The 21762-nt window shown below is 44.6% G+C and overlaps 1 protein-coding gene across 1 annotated transcript in view; it reads right to left on the reverse strand.

Moving 5' to 3' along the window:
• Positions 1-16794, reverse strand: part of TBC1D4 (TBC1 domain family member 4) — a 116964-nt gene extending 100170 nt beyond the window's left edge. Inside the window, exon 1 of the mRNA XM_075488330.1 lies at positions 16113-16794. Coding sequence (XP_075344445.1) covers positions 16113-16631 — 519 coding nt within the window. The 5' untranslated portion in view covers positions 16632-16794. The remainder of the gene's footprint in view (positions 1-16112) is intronic.
• Between the last annotated feature and the right edge of the window lie 4968 nt (positions 16795-21762).

The raw sequence follows: 21762 nt of genomic DNA on the forward strand, positions 1-21762 counted from the left end.
AATTGTGTCCCGAGTTCACCCAGGAACTGCGGCTCACAAGAAGGCAGCATGACTGCAAGGTCATAGAGAAAGGTTGTTTGCAAGCTGGGAAATAACCTGAAGTAAGGTACTTAATTAGAAATTATGTATATGATCTCTGCTGCATGTTCTCAGCAAGGGATCTAGAAGCAGAGGCTTACAGGAAAGGAACTTATTTACATAATATATAGAGAGCTGGACATTTTAGGAGGATCAGTCCCACAAACAGGAGGTCAACATTTGTTGGAACAGGACTCACGTTGTTCAAAGCAGCCATCAGTACCGTATTTGCAGATTCCTTTATGTGAAGCTGCAGAACCAGCTAGAAAAATTCAGTTATGCTTGATCACACCCAAATTACTTTACAAGGTCTAGATGTTCTTGCGTATAGTTTTTTTGCGAGGCATGCATGTTTCTGCTTTATACCATTGCATTGGGGAATTCTTGGGGTGCACGGTGAAAGATGCAATTCTCATATATAAACGTTAAATATTCAGAATCTGAAACAGCGAAGTGAAAGTCACTTATGCTTGAGAAAATACAATAATTGTAGAAGCTGCAGGGAAATTTCACTGAGACAAAATCATCCTTCACAGAAAAGCTGGAGAAATACACAAGAATTAGAGCTCCCCAAAGACTCAAAAGAGGCATTTTTGTTAATCTGGACTATTAAATATTGCTAGTGACTCAATCTATGCCTGAAAATATGTGATCTTTTTTATAGTCCTAATAAGCATTCTGCACATAAAGTCAAAAACCAGCACACAATCAGTACTTTCTTTTAAATTTACTCATGTCTAAAAGATTATACCTAGTCTAATTAGATAAATTTATTTCCAACCTACAAAAAAAACCCACAGTGGCACAGAGAAATTATACTTTATGAATGGAATTTCCATGCTTAAGCTATTCAAACACATTTTCATGCAACAGCACCCTTTAAAATATGCAATTTTTTGATGTAGTTAGTATCTTCTCTTTCCTTAGCGGATGCCATCTGTTAGTTTACGCTCCGTGGGCTGGAGCAAGAGGTATGCACTGAGGTATACTGTCATATATGTCACTGCTACAGACTGAGACCATCCAGGTTGACAGAAAGAAGCGACTGGATGAAATGGGTGATGAAAACCTATCGTAGCACTCTGAGCTCCCTGGTCAAAAAACATGGGCCAGGGTCTGGCTCTCTACACTACCTGAATCTGGGAGGGCCTGCAAGTAATTTACTTGAATAAATTACTACCGTGTTTTGGGATTTTTCCTTCATGTTACTATATTCAAACTATGAAGATTTCCGTAAAGCAGAAAACCAAATGAATAACCATGATGTTAAACCCTTCTGATCAACTACAATCCAAGATGGATAAAAAAATAGAGCCAAAATAGCACCAAAAGGAAAAAAGACAAGAGGTTACATGGCTAATGGGAGGTATGATGCCCAAGAAGTTATTTAGATAGTTATTTACTCTGTAAAGTTGTAGTGCTACATCTGTAAGCAAATTGGCAACTAACCATGTTTGGTGTTAGAAATAACATGATTCAAAAAGTGGAAGGAATATATCTGTCAGAGTCACTGGTTAATTACTCAGGAGCCTGATTATCACACAGGACACTAGAAGCTTCCCTTTCCTCCAAGTTGCCACTAATCATTCCTCCAGCAGACCGCAAGCACTCCCACGGAAGCATTACAATTCCCTCTTGGAGAAGGGGAATTGCTCCCTCTTTTCCCCCTAACTTTAACCTACGCTGCTGTATCATCTCAGAAATGGCACTCTGAAATTTTGTTATACGCAGTTTCAAGTCCCGTGAACTTGCCAGCTTCTTTAAGACCAGTGAAAGGACTGAGGGCTTGCTAAAAACTCCACGTGCTCACCCTTTGCCACAGCACACCACAGCAGGGGCTTGCAAGTTATTCTTGATGCGCAGTTTTGAGTCTGTTTGCTTGGAAAAAAGCATTTGGGAGCTGGGAGGCAAAGGCATTATTAAGGAAGGTAGAAGCCCTCTTCGTCTTAAAATTAAATTTCAAATAGTATCTTATATATGAAAATATTTGATTGATAGTTACCAGGATGCCTATCATAAGGAGTTAAACATGCTTTAAAAAAATAATTATCAACAACTGATCTGTCAAAACAATCTTCCAGTGGAGATGATGTTCAAAGACCACAAACTGAATACAAATTTTTGAAAGGATTAATTTTACATAGTTGCATGGAAAGCATACTTTGAGGCTTATATTAAACACATTCAAACCACATTAGATAGATACAAGATCAGCATGGTGACCTACAATAGCAGCCCTGTACTACATTAAGATGCAGCGAAGTAATAGTCAGGAGACTTTCAAGGACAGATATTAACTTTATAATTTGATAGATGAACCATAACTGTATTAACAGTAAAAAAGAAAGTGTCCTCTGCTACTATTACTACTGGATTCATAGCGAAGAATAAATTGGAAAGTGGTGATTATGTCAATGTCATGAATATGTTTGCACATTTGAAAACATTAGGCACTAGAAAATGCTGCTGAACCAATTAAATGTTCCAGAGATTAAAGTACGCTTATCTGGAGCGTACTTTTTCACAGCAGTTCTTACCGGGCTCAAGTTTACTTTGCTCTTAACCAGGCAATCTACCAGCTGTAGCAGCAGCCATGCAGTAACAAGCATCCTTCAGCAGAAATTTGTCTCAGTACCAGCTATAAATGACTCAGCTGTTCACGTCATGCTCCAGGAGTTACTTTGCTAATAGTACAGCCTTTTACCATACAGCACAGCATCCTTTCCCTCCATAGTAGGGGCTATGGAGGTTTTTTTGGTTTGTTTGGGGTTTTTTTGTTACTCATACCTCCTTTCTGAAACATGATATGACTGCCTCGATCACCAAGGAAGCTAACTTTCACTTCTTATGGGCCATATGAAGGCTTGACTTAAAAATAAACATGTGCCAGGTTGTTTGTTTTTAAAAAAGGGCATGACGGTGAAAACAAACTTCAAATGCAAAGGAACTCTGAGCAAGTAAAAACATTAGAATAGGTCTAATAAATAAATTGAAATGATCATCATGCATGCTTGTTTTTACACAAAATTTTCTGTTCAAGTTTTCATTCAATAAACAGCTGTTATCAGAACACACATTAAAAAAAAGATTAATGGCAAAAAGGGAAAATAAAAAAACAGATAGGACCTAGTCTTGGTGGTATTTCTAAAATGTGAAACTTGCAACCAGCAATATGAACAAGAATAAAGTTAAAATTTTTATAATCCTGATAGCTATATCTGAAAAGCTCAGACCCTGGCAACATGCAATCAAAAGAATGAATGGCTTTTTTTCTTTCAAGTTTTAATTTGGGGCCAGCAGGCTTGTCAGAAGCAGTGGGGAGAAAAGGATTATTATCTTTTTTTTTTCCTATGGTCAGAATCATGACTCTTCATGGTTAGCAGTACTGCATGCAGTACAGAAAACTCCTGCAAAAAAAAAAAGATTATAATCCTGGATTGGGACAATTTCAAGGAGCTGAGAAAAACGGAAGAGCAAGAGACATGACATGAGAAAATAATAAGCAGTAGCCTTGTATACACATATGGTAAAAAGATTAGAAAAGCCTGCAAATTTGAAAACTAATGCATCTGTTGACAAGCAGGCAGGGATCTCGCAGTGATCCGTGTTCTTGACTGTTCAGTGGGCAGCTCTGATTTCTGCACCAGATTCCCCATTTTCTTCACGTCGCGGTTCCTAGCCCTGACTTCATCGTGGTCATTCACAGGCATCAACTAGAGAAAACATCCCTTTAAGAAATGTCCTCCCCTGGACGAACGGTCCCGGTGCGTACAACAAACAAAGCCAGCAAATCTACATGCCAATGAAAATTGTTACGTTTTCTTAGGTCTCTGCAGGGCTCCAAATGACAGTAGCACCAAGTACTGAATCTGAATTAGAAACCTGTCACATCCTTATCCACCTGCTTATTCAATTGAGCTGAAAGATATTTTGACATTTTAATATGAACAGTACTAGCAGAAACAAGAAACTTCAAGACTATTATTTTTATGACATAGTAATAGCAAGAGACTGCTATATTTGGTGGCAGGATGATACTTCAAGCAGTATAAAAACCAAATGTGCCAGAGACCAGTAAAGCAGTACGATCTTCTGGCAGCTGATGATCCTATAGGAAAACACAGTGCAATCTGGGCAGAACGACTTGTGTGACTCGGTTCCTATTTAAGATCAGGGCTCTCTGGACAGAGTCTTAAGTTGCTGACTGAATAGTCCTCTGAAACCAACCCAAAGCAATTAAGCCCGGGATGAAAGCACGAAGCAGACCCTGCATAGTTTCACGCAGGGCTCTTGCGGGTAAGAGCAGCAGCCCTTCCAGGAGCAGCGATCCATCACAATTTATGTACGCTGGTCCCTCTAACACGGCTGGGGAGCCCACGTGGCAGCAGTACGCTCAAGTGGATTAACTGACCTCTGTACCAGGACACCATGAAGCCTACTCTTTATTCCCAACAAACTGGCCCAGTACAGGGTTGAAAGGAAGTATTTTCTATACGTTACATAGGTAACCGACTTAAATACTTTATAACTGATGGAAAGAAGAATATCACGCACAAAGAAAGCTTGAGCGTTCTATAAGTAAACTCAGGTGATCCTAAGTTTAAACCTTACACCCTGCCTGTTATTACTTGAAATCAGTAATCACACTCAAAAGCGTGATACAGATGCGAGCATGCTTCAAATCGTTATGTAAAAGGCTAAAATATATAGCAGAGTTGAGCATTTTACCACTGTGTTTTTATCTTATTAGCTGTTAACTATTATGCACGTGGCTGTGTAGGCATGCACGAGCCAGGTGCTGTGTTTCTACAAAGGCGGCAACAATCCATGGGACTCTGCAGAGTATTTTGAGCTTCCCACAGAGCTACAGCAAGAATTTTAAAATCTGCAAAATGAGCGTGAAAGCCAGTGGAACTCTGCAGGAGTTTTTCAGGTGGTGGTATACTATGTGTATAAAATCTAATAGTACAATTGCAAAGCATAACAGCAGGACTAAATAGCTAAAAAATATCCAATATTATAGGCTGGGATGGCAAACAAAGAATTAGCGCTGCCATGTTGAAGAAAAGTATCAGAATGAAACTTCAAGCTAAGCTTTCCTATTATGCTAATGATGTTCCAGTTTATAATGTGATGCATTACCTGATAGGCAATAAAAGGCAACCTATACATATACATCCCTGGCTTGCCATATACATCCCTGGAGACTGACATTTCCAGAAGTAACAGAATTCAGCTGAGCACCCACTCTGTTGTGCTGCAGAACTCAAGTATTAATCGTCTTCTCAAAATCTGACCTTTTTATGGTGGTCATGTGAGAACTCAGAGCAGAAGCATATCAAATAAGTTATCAAATCTGAAAAATTTAGACTCAGATAAGAAATAAACCGGCACTACAGCTAAGCTTCTCTTCAGCTTACTACTGATGGTATCATTCAAAATGATTGCTGAAGTTTTAACCTATAATTTTCACTAAAAACAGAAAGTTCCCTTTCAAATTCCTATACAACAACAACCATCAAGCATACAATATTAAGTAAAATTGATGAAGTGCAGAACAGTGGGTGAACACTCAGAAACAAAACATTTGGTTACATGAAGAAACATCAAGCTCATTAATCTAGTAGTTTGGGCTGGTCTCTGCATTTCTCACACTCTCAACTGTGATGCTGTGTATTTTAAGGGCAACCTGCCTATTGAGCAAAGGAAAAAAAACCACACACGCCAGCACTCATACAGATGGATTGATGTGCTCTATATAATTTTTTTACATTGCCTTCTTCTGTGGTGATTTCGCAAACAGAAGGTCGCTATGGAGGAAACGTATTCATTTTGTAAACTTCACACCACCCCACTAAACTGCAGATACTATTTTTAGTTCTCCCTAGCACTAAGCAGACAGGGAATCCGAGGCGCAGTGCCAGGATGTAAACCCACTCCTTCTGAGCTGGCTTTAATCACGTTGCCTTGTTCCCACTCTGCTCCCATGTTTAGGTCAGCAAATTTCCTTAAGGCTAAATCTGAATACATGCACACATATGCCATGGATAATCTGGATATGTTTCTTCATGAATAATTCAGATAAAAGTATGATGTGCTGCCCTTACTGAAAGGCCCACTTGATTTTCTCTTTTGGCAAGGTTTGCTCAAAAAAATGCTGCTGAAGAGTAGCCAACATCTTGCCTCTATTTCTAATGTCGTGGGTTTACCAAAAAAGTGGATCCTCTTTACAAACTGTTTTGTACTGCTCAAGCTTGCAGTCCTGCTGCACAGAAAATTAAGGGATTCTCATTGAGTATGACCACAAAGTCAGGCCAGAAGTATTTTCTACAAAAGGGATACTTGTTTAAAATCTTTCTCCATAAAAAACAGTCTTGTACACAAGCCTAAACCAAATGTTACAGGAAGAGCAGTATTTTCCATAGAAAGCTCTCCTATCAGATCCTATAGGATCTGCACATTAGAGCAACATTTCAGCATCTTAAATTATGTTTTCCTGATTTTTATTTTTTTTTAAGTATAGTTACAATCGTTTGTTTGAGAATTTGTATCCTAAACTGCTTAGATTGCCACAAAAGTACCAGGACACTGAGAGCAGTCTGGTATTATTTCCATTGCCAAGTATGGCAGCAGGTCATATACACAATCCCTTCTCTTTTTAATCTGTACACTAGCAGGAATGAATTTTTTCACCTTAGCCTACCAAAGCCATAATTTTGCACACTATGACAGAGCTGGGGCAGGCAGGAACCACAGAACTTTGCGTGTGTACTGCAGTCCGCCGTGGACATCAACCTGAAGGTCAGACACCAGCTTTCAACGCAGGGTTTAGCTGGAATTTATGTGCTGCTTCATTTCTACACTTCCAGCTGAGCGGTCCTAAAGAAAGCAACTGGTTCCTCTCAGGCAAATACGGCTCTGTTAAATATGTACTACCCTACTTCTATTTTTATTTAGAAATCCTACCGTAACTTGAGATCAAGTTGTTAATAATCAAGCCAAAGCTAGAAACAAACTACGAGAAGGCATATAAAAATACATTTCAATGAGTTAACATTGCATGTCCTAGTCTTTCATTGCTCTGTTACTGAATATTTCCTCTATTCCAAAAGTACTCAAGAACCCACAAACCACTGACTACTCCCACAGTTCCTGGGATATTGCCTTTTTTTTTTTTTTTTTTAAATGAACATAACAGGAAACCCATATCGGCATCACAGAGTACATGAAATATATTTAACATCAGCATCCTAAAAACCAAATATTTATTAATCTTGCTAGGAAAAACAAAATTGTGAACAGTCTGGAAGGCAGTCACTGGTATGCCCCAGGGGATAATACTCTGACTTCCCACAACATGTTTTTCGATGCATCAAGGATCTCTAAACAGCACTGTGCAGATCTACACGTTCTTGCCAAAAGGAGTAATGAAATAAAACATAACCCCAGTCATTTTAATGGAGCAAGCTGCTTGTTAAGGTTTATCAATGTGCAAAAATAAACTGCACGACTGAAATACACTTTAAATGAAGTCAGCTGTAACGGGAGGGGGGGAAACCACAGTGCCAGGGATGGTGAAGTTGGGAAAAAGCCATACTTCTATGGTATTGGTTTTATCTTATCTAATAGCTTCTATAAGTCTTTCACACAGGCTTTGAACAAGGATCTCTCTCATATTTGCATTTTAAATTAATTTAATCCTTCAGAAAAGTGCCACGTGCCCAATATTGTAGAATCCTACTTATCTTCAGTGATTCCAGAGATGCAGAACAAGAAAAACCTTACCATACCGCCCTTCCAAATTTCCAGAAGAGATCATTTTTAAAAGCCTACCTAATTCTGAAAAGATGAAACGATAAAAAGGGAAATTATGGATTCCGTGAGAAAGCAACCAGATTTGAGCAGAGATGAAGACAACTCACTATTACAAGAAACTTATAAAGTCAGGAAATGTGGTCTAGCAGATACAATTCCTCCAAAGCACTAAGCAGAATTTCTAAATGGCATTGAGAGATCATTAAAAAAAAAAAAAAATCATTTTTCTTTTTGCAGTGGTTTGACTGAAGTATTTTGCCTCTCTTACAAATGATGCAAACCGAAGAGAATTGTAATGCATCTAGGTAACTGCTTATTAGTTTGCGACATCTTTCAGAGGCTCTGAACAGAGAAATACAATTTAAGACACGTTATACATGTCCTTGCTATATGCCATCTACCCTGTCTGAACAGTCTTCATGGTATGACAGCCTTTGAAGTACACGTCTCAGGTTTTTGTTCAGTTGACTTAAGTAACTAAAACCATGCAGAAGGGCAGAAAAGCCATGTTTAAGCACTGCAGCTGAAGTTCACACACGACATTTCACCTCGGGAGGGTGCAACGATACGTAGAGGCCCCGCTGCTGCCATGGTTTTCCTTTTTTGCTCAGACAGGGTCTGCTCAGGGAGCAGCGGAAATCCCAGCAGCACCATCCTCTCCAGAAGAGGACCGAGTAATTAACTTCTGATTGGAAGTCCTAATTCCCTGCAGCAAGGAGGGGGAGGACTAAGCAGCCGATTTCACTTACGGGAAGGATGGCTTTAAGCAGGCTTCGCTTCAAACAGCGGGACGTAACGCTGTTCATTTCAAGCGGTATATACGGCTGCTGCGGAGAGGCAGAGGCGAGGGAGCGCAGCTTCAGACAATGGTAGGTTTTGTGCTGCTAAAGCACGACTGTGTTCAGCACGAAGACTTAACTGGATTTTTCAAGATATGTAGTTAACTTTTATAAAAATATAAAAGTTAAGACTCTAATATGGGCTACAATGAGCCCTCTGGGGTGAACGCATGTGGTTTTGTTTGCTTGTTTGGTTTTTTACGTCCTTTTCCCTGCAGTCCTAAATATACTACTAGAACTAATCCCCTGCGGCACAAACAAGCTTACCTCTGACCAACACCAAGAGGAAGACTGAATTACCAGAGTACTCTCAGATCTACAGGACCACCAAGTATGTTGTATATTTGCCCACCTCACTGATCTACCGGTTGTCACCTAGTTAATACACCTAGAAAGGGGAAACAAAAAACCAAAGCCAATATATTCATGGTCGAAAACAAGCATATCCAAAACTCACGCATGTTCTCTGGTACCCAAAACAGATCACATAAACGGGAGGTCACATACTTCACGCATCCCTGGGGTAACCACTTCCACACTTTGTGCTTTCAGCCCCCCTCTGACACTCTGTATTGCCTTTTTGCACTTTGAAGACCTCTTCAGGGCAAATTTAGTTGTTCATGACATGATCGTACACTATCCTCCATTAGCGATGCTGTAATTTATTTTGGAACCCATGTTATTGCATATGGTCTTGATGTACCTATTTGTGTCAGAAGATAAGATGATAGATATTATATTACAGTCTATACAGAACAGGAAAACACAGATCCTGTTTATGAATTAAGTCACTTCACTTTGCTGCCTTAAGTTTGCTTTCCAGCTGCCCTCAAACACTGCCTTATTTAATGACCTATACAAGACTTGCAGTAGGTCCGGTATTTTTACCCAGTCGTCTCCTTGTGGTCTCTAAAGGTGCCTCAGAACAGTGCAGAACGTGAAGGTAGATGATGCCAGAATTCACATATGGGACAAATGATAAAAGCCACATGGAAATAAATTCTTTTTGCCTCGTCTCTGAACTTCAAATAGTATCTGAAACCTCAAAGGAAACAAAACCAGGTGGCAGAGGACAGCCGGTGCCATGATGGGACCATGCCAACACTGCTAAAAATTCTGCATGACCTACAGCCTAGACAGCAATCTCCGTGATCGACCCCCAGTATTCATCACGGTGTTCACCACTTTACCTCAGAGAAACTCAAGATGCCCAGGGAGTTCCAGGCAAATGGGGAAGACAGATGGAAGAGATGCAAGGAAGGGTGAGCTGTGCACATCAAATGCTACACCAAACTCTAGCAAAGAGTAGAGATGGGTAGGAGTCAGTCATGCTGCTATTCTGCGATGATTGTTTAGAAATTGAATCTTTCTTAGCATTCACTTTTATAAACACTACCTTCAAGCATTTTGGTCTGAGATTTTTACTATCCCTAAAAATCAGACTCTCCCTGTTGCCAAGACATACATAAGCTAACCAAACCTTTTGGAAGTCAATTTTCCATTTTATTATTTTTAAAAGGAACTGGGTCTACATTTGAGAAACAGGACAGAAAAACGTCGAAACAGATAATCAGAAGAGGAGCCTTGATTTACTGTGCACAGATGCATACAAGCTTTCTTTAAAAAAAAATAGCCTTATTATCCAGGCATTGTATTACTTACAGCCACCCTCAGTGAGCTTACGTAATTTCATATATTTATCATTCTATACTTTATTTTGCCTTTCTGAAAATACAATCCTCCATAACATCGCTTCTACTCCCCAAATAATGGAGTGGTTTTCAGGAACTGCAGAAGGAAAAATGAATGAATTCTTTCTACAAACGCAGCAGATATGATAGCATTTAACACCATTCCTTCTTTCCTCTCCTAAACATTAATCAGGGATAAAAGGGCTACATATCAGCATTTAGAAACAGCTAATAATTTTAATGTTTTTATTATTTCTTCTGTTTGGAACGTGGCAGAAGATTATCGTGGACAAGATGTTCAAAATTGGAACTTAAAAAGATAGCTTTACAGGCCTAAAATGAGAAGCACTTTCATTTTCAGGAAAAAAGTGTCAAATCTATCATTAAGGAAAACAAAAACGAAACCTTAAGCTCTCAACTTTCAGTTCCACTTTCCAAATCTTAAGTCAGACACTGTTTAAACAAAACAAAAAAACCCCACAAACCCCCAAAAAAGGAGTGCAAGACTTTTCATCTGAGGCTGCATAGTCCATGTAGGCTGGAGATAATGAGGCCGCCCACCAAACAATTCTGCATTCATTGCAAGCCTTTAGCATCCACGCTTTGTTTTGAGTCATCGCTTTTCAGTTTCTCACCCCATGAATGAAATCCTGACCCAAACTCAGAGAAAATGTGCTTTTGGTCTCACTAAGACTTGTTTTCTTGATAAAACTGGGACAACCTATCTTTCTCATGGGAAACAGCGTTACCTCTTTCCGCTGCAATCAAAGTGTGCTCGAGTCGATCTAGCATCCAAACTCTGCATCTCTCCCATTTCCTGCAGAATCCTTCAAAACCCAGAGCCCATCTTTTTTATCATGTTTGTCATACCTATTCAAAACACAGCTTATCAAGCGACTCAACCTGTGCAACATTTTAATAGGAACTGCAACAATGCTGTACATACGTCCTTAATATCCCAAGAATTTTCTACCATTCAGCCCATGCTCCTATGTCACGTAAAAATCAAAGCACAAAAGAAATATGAATGTAAAGTTCATGAACTTTCTTCTTCAAATGTTTCCAACTTACATTCTTCAATAAGAAGCCTTACAGAATGTGATATTATTACAGCATAAAAGCCTCCTTTGAATTACTAAAATGAAGAACTTTGTACTGATGCCTTGTTTTTTCAGAATAAACCGTCTTACGGCCTTGCTTTACTGAAATACATTATCTAACAGACAATTAACACGCTCTTGGAATAGACAACCGTTTTTGACGTTTAGCCTGTGCAGCGATGACAGAGCAGGGATCTGGGTTACAAGCAGGCTGCCTCCAGCTCTTGTCTCTGGCCCTCTACCTCTCCAGTTCTTATCACAGCTTTACTTTGCCAGCAAAATGCTCCATTACTTCTGCTTCGCCTTAAAGACAGGCTAGTGCCCCTAACACGTGGTTACAACAGAACGCTGCAGCGACAGATTATACACACAAGAGGTAAACCTTGCTGAGGTCTGTGCACCAGAACATTTTTCTTTCACAGTCAGCTTGGATTAGTTTTGAAACCCCATAACAATATATTTAGATCATTGCTTATAAGGTTTCTAAAAGAAATGCAAAATGTATCAAGTAAGTTCTTGCTTAACTGGAGGAGACAACTATCTTCACTAATAAGAACCAATTATAGTATAACTAGATTTAGGATGCCAGTTCAGGTTAAAAAAAAATTCCCCCAAAAAAAGGCTTATTCATGTTTCGAGAAGAAAATGCAGAGTCTAGAAGAGCATAAGAATTTAAAAAACGAGTGCAGAAAGAGAACAGACCATAAGCCTCTCCCCCAGAGAATAGGGAACTCAAGGCAATTGTCAAACAGCACTGATTCGTTTCACACAATTAAAATCTGGTTTATACAATAAAATCAGTATTTCATGGTAAAAATGTGTTGAAGTTGAGCCTGAAAACATGAATCAAAAGGGCTTTTCTTGGTGGCTGGGAGAAGAGTATGCCTGCTATATTTATAAAATCTATCTTTTGGTTAAAAAAAAAAATAATCTGTTCCTGGGGTTGTGAAGAAAATCTGCCAAATATAAAATGAGACAATGCTGTCATCTGACGTCTACAGACAGACTCCACGCATCCTAGATAATTCTCAAATGACAGCAATACAAAACTAACAAATCTCTGGCTGCTATTCAGAAGCTACTAGCCAGCACTAAAACAGACAACTACCGTCATCCACTCCAGCTGGCTGCTGCTTTGAAAAGTTACAAGGAGGGGCAAACACTATAATAATTCTTAGGGAAAGAAGTCAAAAACTTCTGTTCCCATCCTCACCAGTCAGATGGCTCCAGCAGTTCTCTCCCCCCTTGTAATTAAAGGACAAAAGAAAGACACCCCCCCCCCCCCAATGAAAGCATCTTAGCATCCACCCCCATACCGACAGCTGAGCCCTAGGTTTGACACTGTGCCAAAGTATTACTCCAGAACAGGAGTCGACCCACTGGCTTCTACTTTCCAGCTCCGCCTACAATTCGCAGGCTTTCAAATAAAATGTAAAGATGTTTCGTAGTGCCTCACTCTCTCATTTTTCTTCAGTCATGGCAGATGACATGAAAAGATGTTATCTTCCCACCTGACGTCATCAGAGCACATATTGCATTGGCTTTTTATTGGTCATCTGCTAAAGAAATTTGCAGGGACTGGCAAAAAGTATTGCTTTTTTCTGTGAATAACAGCCCCTTTTGTAGTCACAGTGAATGCACGTGCATCCTAGACACTGTCCAATACCATTGGTGGACAAAGCAATGGGCTCGAAGCCAAAATTTTCATTCTCAACTACATTGTTTTTTGAATTACTGCACTAGCACTCTTGGAAGTCAGTCGTTATCCTCTCACTTTCATAATTTACATCCACCATTAAAAATTACAGCTGGTTGTCTTTTAACTCTAAGACCACATGACATCTCCTGCACCCTTCCTTCATTCCAGAGTGACTTAGCGTGCTGCTGAACTTAATACCACCGAGATGGATAACACCATGGCTTTGTGGTCATCTCCGGCTAGCCTGAAGTCAGTATAACCACTGAAAAGGCTATCCCACCCTTCCCCTCCTTGGCCACTCATTGCTACCTTGTGCCTCCAAGCTACCTGTCTTGACGTAAACAGTATTAGGGTTGCACAGTAAAGCAAACGAGGGAAGCAGTTTGGAACTACGCCAGCAAAGGTGGGGGAAAAGCAAGTTTAATGCCAGTCAATTCCCTGATCCTGTTCGCCATGCGGCTGCACAAACAGTTGTGCTGCCACGAGGACAAAGCCGAGAAGAAGGAGCGAGGGGTTGGGGCTTGAAGAAGGACAGGATCACTTCTCTCAGTAGCGGTGCCAACTTACATTGGCTAGAAGTGACTATGGCCTAAGATGGAAAATGAGGTCGTCTTAAAATAACAGCTGTGAAAAATACTTTCTAAGCTAATACGCACCATGAAGCTCACATAACCAATATGAAACAGAAGCACATACTTAAAGATCTTGAAAGCATGCAAGAACAGCATCTATTTTATAACAAACAATTAAGAGCTTCAAAAGAAGATTTTTCAGAGCTAGCAACCTGCAGCCTGATTTCATCTGCTCAGGACTACGCTCAAGCACAGATCAACAGCTAGAGACCTGCACAGACTCAGCCAACCAAGCCTCAACGATTACTAACAAAACTCGGGAGGGGAAAAAAATTACACCTTCTTTTCCTTTTGATACCTTAAAAAAACCTGCCTGTTAGTCAGATACTTGTGAATCACATCGCTGGCTGTGCATCTACTACCCTTATTGTAGTTCTTTGTCTGGAAATCATGTGCTGAGTAACCCTCATGTGAGGGACTTACTCTTTATTGATAACAAGGCTAAAAAAAATCTTGCCAGATAAAATGTAGACTATATTGTCAGAACAAGATAGGAGTTTATAAAAGGGAACTTGTTCACACTAATAACTTCCTTCAATAGGAAGGCTTTACCTATAGTATCAATTTGATTTAATTCCATACACATAAGGACATTTTCCTTCACGAGGAAAGAAGGGAAGATGTATGGATTAAAAGTTTAGTCAGAAACAGCCTCCCAAATGTAAACGTACATAGTATTTTGCATGTTCACGAGTAGTAGGGATCCGCTCTCTTACAGCATGAGGTTGTCTTACAAAGTCATCGTACCAGAGCAGACCTACCCTAGAAATAAATTTGATTCAGCATCTTCTGCCAACAGCAGAAACCTTGGTTCCCATCAGTCCATATGGTCAGACTCCTAAAAGGACATTTTGGCTCCTCCCTTGCCAGACACGATCCCCTCCATTTCATGCTCCTTCCGCGTGCTCTCTCCTGACCCTGAATTCCCTTCTCCTGGCAGAGCACAACGGTGGCAGCAGTTGCCAACAAGTTCAGCGTAGTTACCTCCATTTGGGATACCTCCTGTCCTATCTTTGATGATGGCTCAAGCCACAGCTATGTACGCAATCTAAATCCCTCCAATGTTATAATCTCTGGCAGTATGTTGGCTCAAATCAAAATTAATATACTGAGAACTTTTCGGTTGTTTTCTTAATACCTCCTACCCTCTTCACTTAAAAAAACCCCAAAACCCAAAGAAACCCAAGCAACTGTTCAGTAGATCTAGTAAGTCAGCTAAGTGGTTTCAGTAAAATCCAGCATTTCTAATCGCACGTGTTTTTCCTCCTTACATGTCTGTGAAAACTCAGGCAGAGGTGTCTTAACTTACTCAACCAAAGGATTCTTATTGAAAGGCCTTTTTCTTGCTGTCACCGTCCTAAATCAACGATCAAACCTACTCGTCAAAACCGCCATCTCTCACATACTCTAAACAGGGAGGAGAAGGAACTCTGCTGCACATTCGATGCGTGAGCCAAAGCCCGTTAAAGAGTCAGGAAAATACAGTCTCACTGTTAGGTCTTTTTTTCCAGTTGGCACTTTATCAACAATGTCTCCACCCAAACCTAGGGTTGTTTGTAGCACTACTGAGTGTGCCTGAGCACGGCCAGGTGTCCTTAGCGTGACCCGTGAGCAAAATAGGGCCCACTGGTTGCAAACGATGGTTTCCACACCACTGGGGCTCTGCGGAGCCCTGAAAGCACCATCCTGGACACGCGATTCCAACACGCCACCGTAGGGACGGTTTAACACAAATCCAGCACTCTGCTCACAGAGTAAACTGTGCGTTTGCCACCGAGCTGCTGGGGGAGACAAGGCGGCCCCACGGAAGAGGGACCGGGGAGGAACAAAGGGGCCCCGTCCCTCAGCGCACCGGCGTTTCACGGAGGCTGGTACCCCCGGCCTGGCAGGCGGGTGCGCCCTGCATTCGGGGCAGGGGGTGGCACAGCACCCCACGGCCACGCGGGATTGCGAGCCCGCCCTTTCCGCGGACCCCGAAGGCGCTGCAGCGCAGGTGCAGCCCCGGGACGGCTGCCCCCGGGGAGAGCGCAGCGGGCACGGCCGGCCGCGGGCAGGCTCCCCCCACTCCGCGGGTGGGTGTGTGCGGGGGTTACGGTCTCGCAGAGCCCCGCAAGCGCTGCCCTGCCCCGTCCGAGCACACCGACCGCCTCCGCGGCTGCGGAGGGCAGCGCCTGGGGTCCCGGCGGGCGAGGAGGGCGAGAAGCAAAGCGGGGTGGTCCCGGGCAGCGCCCCCTCCCTCTGCCCCCGCCGCCACTCGCCTGGTTGGGGTCGGTGGCCCGGAAGACGTGGCAGGCCATGGGGGAGTCGGGGTTGTCGGGCTGCGCCTTGATCAGGTAGGCGAAGTAGGTGAGGTCGTGGCTGTTGTGGATGAAGCGGGCGATGTGCTGCGCCTTGTGCTCGAAGATGAAGACGGCGGGCGCGGGGCTGGCGGGGCGGCCGGGGCCGGCGGCGGGCGCGGTGGCGGCGGGGCGGCCGGGGCTGGCGGGGCCGGCGGGCACGCAGCGCAGCGTGGGCGAGCCCAGCAGCAGCAGCACCTCGCGGGCCGGCACCCCGCCGCCCAGGGCACCGCCGGGCTCCTGCCGCTGCCCGCGGCGGCGGATCTCTGCCATCAGCCAGGGCAGCATGGGCAGCGTGGTCCGCCTGTCCAGGCACGACGAGCCCACGTACCACAGCCTGAAGCGCTTCTCCCCCGGCGGCGCCGGCTGCGGCTCGGGCTCGGGCTCCGGCTCCGGCTCCAGGGGGTGGGAGAGCGGCGCGCCGTCCCCTCGCTTCTCCATGGCGGGTCCCCGGGCGGAGGGCGCGGCGCTCCGCGGCCGCTTCCCTCCGGCGCCAGGTGCAGCCGCCGGGGCCTGCGCTCGGCCGGGGCCGCCGCTAAGCGCGCATCCCGCCGGGCACGTCCCCGCAGCCGCGCCGCCTCCCTGCCTACCCGCGCGGGGTCAGCCCACGGGGAGGGGAAGGACGGCCGAGTCACCCTCCTCAACGCCCCGGGGAGGAGCGGAGAGGCTACGCCCCGAGCGGGCTCCGCGGCCCGGCCGAGGGGCGGGACGGTGCCGCCCCGGGCTCCAAACAAAAATACAACGTGGCCTGCGCCCCGCTCCGCTGCGCTCAGCTCCGCGCCCCGCTCCGCTCTGCCAGGTGCTGCCGGCCCCGCCGCTGCCGGGGCGCGCTGGCCTCTCCCTGCGGCCCCGCAACGTGACCGGCCGCGCAGGGAGAGGGAGGAGGAGGAGGAGGTCCCCAAGGGGAGGAAGGTCGCGAGCGGCGGAGGGAAGGAGGTGGGGAGGCCGCCGGGGCCGCCCCCCGCCCCGTTTGCAGAAGCTCCGAAGCTTTTTCCGAGTTGGTTTTGCTTTTCGCGGCCCGGAGGGGTGCTGGGGAGAAGCCTCCCCGCAGCCAGTGGGGCCCGGGGCACCCCCGCGGCTCCGCTGCCTCTCCTCCGGCTTCTCCCCCACGCAGGGAAAAACAGCCGTGTCGCAAACGTGCTGAGGTACTGCCACGGCTGTATTACAGCAGCGTCTCCCTGCCGAGTCACCGTCAAGTCAGAGTTTAATTAAGACTGATTTTTAAAATATTTTTTTCTAGGTTTCTCTTTCCTGCTTGAGCTTTTAGTTGTGGGGTTTCTTCCCCTCGCTATCGCGATAACATCTCTTTTGTCAACGAAAAATCCGCCACCTACTGTAAATGTTAGTAACTAGTCTCCTCTACCTGATAAAGTAGCTGGACAAAGCTTTTCCAGTCACACAGCATCCGTATCCATTTTGTAATCCTCAATTTTAGTGACTGTCCTTGTGCTCACATCTGAAGCACCAGCGGCGATAATTCCCGTAACATGCTATTACGGCAACCGTCTTAACCCTGTCTAGAGAAAATAAATCTGTAGCTTGAGCTGAAGAGCTGCTCTGTGTAATTTAAGGCTGCGTGCTAGATTATTTGGGCAGAGAGGGGTCATGTAGCACAGCAGGTCACGACGCACCACAGTCTGAACTGACACAAAAACTGTCGCGTTAGCAATGTTTTAATAGCGTTACAAGCAGCTATGCTCATTTCCTGAGTAAAGTATTTTGCTCTTCTTTTTCCCAGTTTAATCATCTGACTTATACATTTGGGTTTATCAGTTGTAATTTTCAGGTTTAATGTTCTGACTGGGAAAGACCTCAAATATACCTCCTCCCACAGCATCCTAGAGTGAGCTACTCTTCCAACAGGGCAGCTAATATACAAAGCCTTATGTAGGCTGGACACCAGCTTTAATATTTGCTACAATGGTACAAGTTAAAGCCGGAATGGAATTGCTTTCCCAAGCAGACTATTTTCACACGCTTCAACATCTGAACAGCGTTGTTGTACAGTAGATTTTACAACTGGGGTAGTTAGAATAATAACGGCCAAATTTTTTTGGATCACAAACCTACAAAATTTCTTGTCCCTCAGTCTGCACAGTTAGGATTAACCCTTTAGCTGAGAACGTTCCTTGAGATTTTGTGCTCCAGCACTGCGAGATGAGAGTTTGGGAGCCGCTAGGATCCTCTAACAGCGCACCTGGAAGAAGACCCATCCGCTTCCTGGCAGCAGCGCTGGCGCTGGTTTAATGCTGCGGCGAACTGCTCGTTTTCTGCCAGTTCAGTTCTGTGAGCCGCCTCTAATTTTAAGTGACAGCGCTCGCAGAGACACCGCTGTCGGCACAAAGGAAGCGGGAATAGCTGCTTGGGGGTGAAGAGGGCGGCAAGACTACTCGCTCCTTTGGGGAATGGTTGGTTGGATGATTCATGTGGAGCGTGAAGCTGCACTTGAGCGCAAAGACCGATTTAAACTACCAGGGAAGTGAACTGAACACTGGGTTTGCACTAAAACAGTGGCGAAACCCCCTCATACATTCTGTTGCAATTATTTGAGATGGGGTAATCATGAAATGGCTCTAACGAAGCAGCCTAAGGGGGTGGCTGCAACATACTGAATTGCTGCAGCAGCTTACAAACACCATCTCTGAGACTATTAGATCCTTTTTTGTATTATGTTTGTATACAACCTACCAAAACCAGGTTGCAGAAAACCACCTATGCTTTTAGGTGCTGTGGTGATAGAAATAATTAATAATAATCAGGAAACATGAAACCAATCATGTGAATACATTAAAAAAAAAAAACAGCAAAAAGAGGCTGAAATTCTTTTAAGCAATCACAAATCCATTGATGTTCTCACATTGTTCAAACAGAACAAGAAGCCTTGACTTGAAGACGCTACAGAGCTGGGTTTTCAGCTGCTAAGGATGCACTTCAATTTTTACAAATTATTTTATCAGGTTGTTGTGGTTTAACCCCAGCCAGCAACTAAGCCCCACACAGCCACTCATTCACTCCCCCCTGATGGGATGGGGAAGAGAGAATCAGAAGAATAAAAGTGAGAAAACTCGTGGGTTGAGATAAAGACAGTTTAATAGGTAAAGCAAAAGCTGCACACACAAGCAAAGCAAAACCAGGAATTCATTCACTACTTCCCATGGGCAGGCAGGTGTTCAGCCATCTCCAGGAAAGCAGGGCTCCATCATGCCTAATGGTTACTTGGGAAGACAAACGCCATCACTCTGAACGTCCCCCCCTTCCTTCTTCTTCCCCAGCTTTATATACTGAGCATGATGCCATGTGGTATGGAATAGCCCTTTGGTCAGTTGGGGTCAGCTGTCCCAGGTGTGTCCCCTCCCAACTTCTTGGGGACCCCCAGCCTACTCGCTGGTGGGGTGGGGTGAGAAGCAGCAAAGGCCTTGACTCTGTGTCAGCACTGCTCAGCAGTAACTACACCATCCCTGTGTTATCAGCACTGTTTTCAGCACAAATCCAAAACATAGCCCCATACTAGCTACTATGGAGAAAATTAACTCTATCCCAGCCAAAACCAGCCATTCTCCACCCCTTATTCCATACCATTTACGTCATTCTCAGGTCTCACACTATCCAATACATCCTCATTAACCACCACCCTCCCTTCCCATCCTTTGATATAATATGCAGGTATCATTCCCTTAGTCTATGGACCACCCTTGTAAAGTGTCCATAGAATGTCCAGAAATGTCCACAAAATGTCCACTGAGTTCATTTAGTCCATGACTTTGGGCTCCATCTGTTATGGTGGTCACTCAGGACAAGAGACGTGGTGTGTTGCGTGCAGTTACTGGGCACCAAAGCCAGCTCAGGTCGGGTCGCTGCTGCACTCGCACTGCTTCTTGTAAGGCTTGTCCTCCATTGGTTCAGGTGGTTCCTGCTATAGGAATTCCTATAACATGCAAATCAAACCATGGGTTACAAGAATTTAAAGGTATTTCCATTACAGTCTCCACCCCTGGTCCCTTTGGGTCAGGTTATAGGGTTTAACATTGCAATGAACTCCTCCCCTTGCTCCTAGCCTGGCTAGCAACAAGGGGTTCCTGCTATAGTAACTCCCATAACATGCAAGTTAAATCCTGGCTTACAACAATTTAAAGGTATTTCCATTACAATCTCCACCCCTGGTCCCTTTGGACCAGACCATCGGGTTTAACATTGCAATGAACTCCTCCCCTGGTCCCTGCTCTGGCTTGGACTTACCCACAGACTACAGTCCCAAGTGGAGCCTTATCTGTGAGCCACAGTCTCTCCAGGAGTATACCTGATGTAGCATAGACTTATCCACAGCTGTAGTCGCTTTGAGGTGCACCTGTTCCAGCGTGGCCTTCTCCATGGGCCACAATGTCTTTAGAGATGTACCTGCTCCAGCGTGGCCTTACCCGCAGCCACAGTCCCTTCAGAAGTCAACCTGCTCCAACATGGCTGCAGTCCCTCCAGGGGCGTACCTGCTCTGTCCTGGGCTTATCCATGGCCACACGCTTTGAGGTGCTCCAGCATGACCTCATGCACAGCCACTGATGCTTCAAGGTGTACCTGCTGCAGCATGGACTTATCCACAGCCACAGATGCTTCGAGGTGTACCTTCTCCAGCGTGGACTTATCCTTGGGCCACAATCCCTTCAGAGGTATACCTGCTGCGGGACATAACAATGGCCACAGCATTTCGAGATATACTTTCTCCGGCATGGGCTTATCCACGGGCACAGGTGCTTCAGGGTGTCCCGCTCCCACGTGGACTCACCCACAGGTCACAGTCCCTTCAACTCGAGTTCACACTGGAGTTCCAGCCTGTCCGGTACAGCAGCACAGAAAGGGCAGCGATGCCCTGGCCATCTGCCAGCCCAGGCCCACGGCCACTGCTGTTATCAGAACGTTCCCAGGCACAGCAGAGTCAGATGATCAGCGGTGCAGCAGCACAGCGAGCAGCAACAGCAAAAAGCAGCCACTAACGAGCACCGGACTCTCATATACAGTAAGGCAAGCAAGCCCCATGGCAAGCACAGAAGCCTGCCAATCAATAGCTAAACAGCAATAACAGCTATAAATTAGATCTAGCACATTCCAGTCAAATCTGTTGTTATCTCAAACCCTTCGACCCCCACATTGGGCACCAAAAAGGACTGTGGTGGTTTAACCACAGCTGGCGACTAAGCCCCACACAGCCACTCGCTCACTCGCCCCCAGTGGGATGGGAGAGAGAAACAGAAGAGTAAAAGTGAGAAAACTCGTGGGTTGAGATAAAGACAGTTTAGTAGGTAAAGCAAAAGCCGCGCACGCAAGCAAAGCAAAGCAAGGAATTCATTCACTCCTTCCCATGGGCAGGCAGGTGTTCAGCCATCTCCAGGAAAGCAGGGCTCCATCATGCATAATGGTTACTTGAGAAGACAAACGCCATCACTCTGAACGTCCCCCCCTTCCTTCTTCTTCCCCAGCTTTATATGCTGAGCATGACGTCATATGGTATGGAATAGCCCTTTGGTCAATTGGGGTCAGCTGTCCCAGCCGTGTCCCCTCCCAGCTTCTTGGGGACCCCCAG

Source organism: Mycteria americana, chromosome 1 (genome assembly GCF_035582795.1).
Source record: "Mycteria americana isolate JAX WOST 10 ecotype Jacksonville Zoo and Gardens chromosome 1, USCA_MyAme_1.0, whole genome shotgun sequence".
In the NCBI taxonomy this organism is placed as follows: Eukaryota; Metazoa; Chordata; class Aves; order Ciconiiformes; family Ciconiidae; genus Mycteria; species Mycteria americana.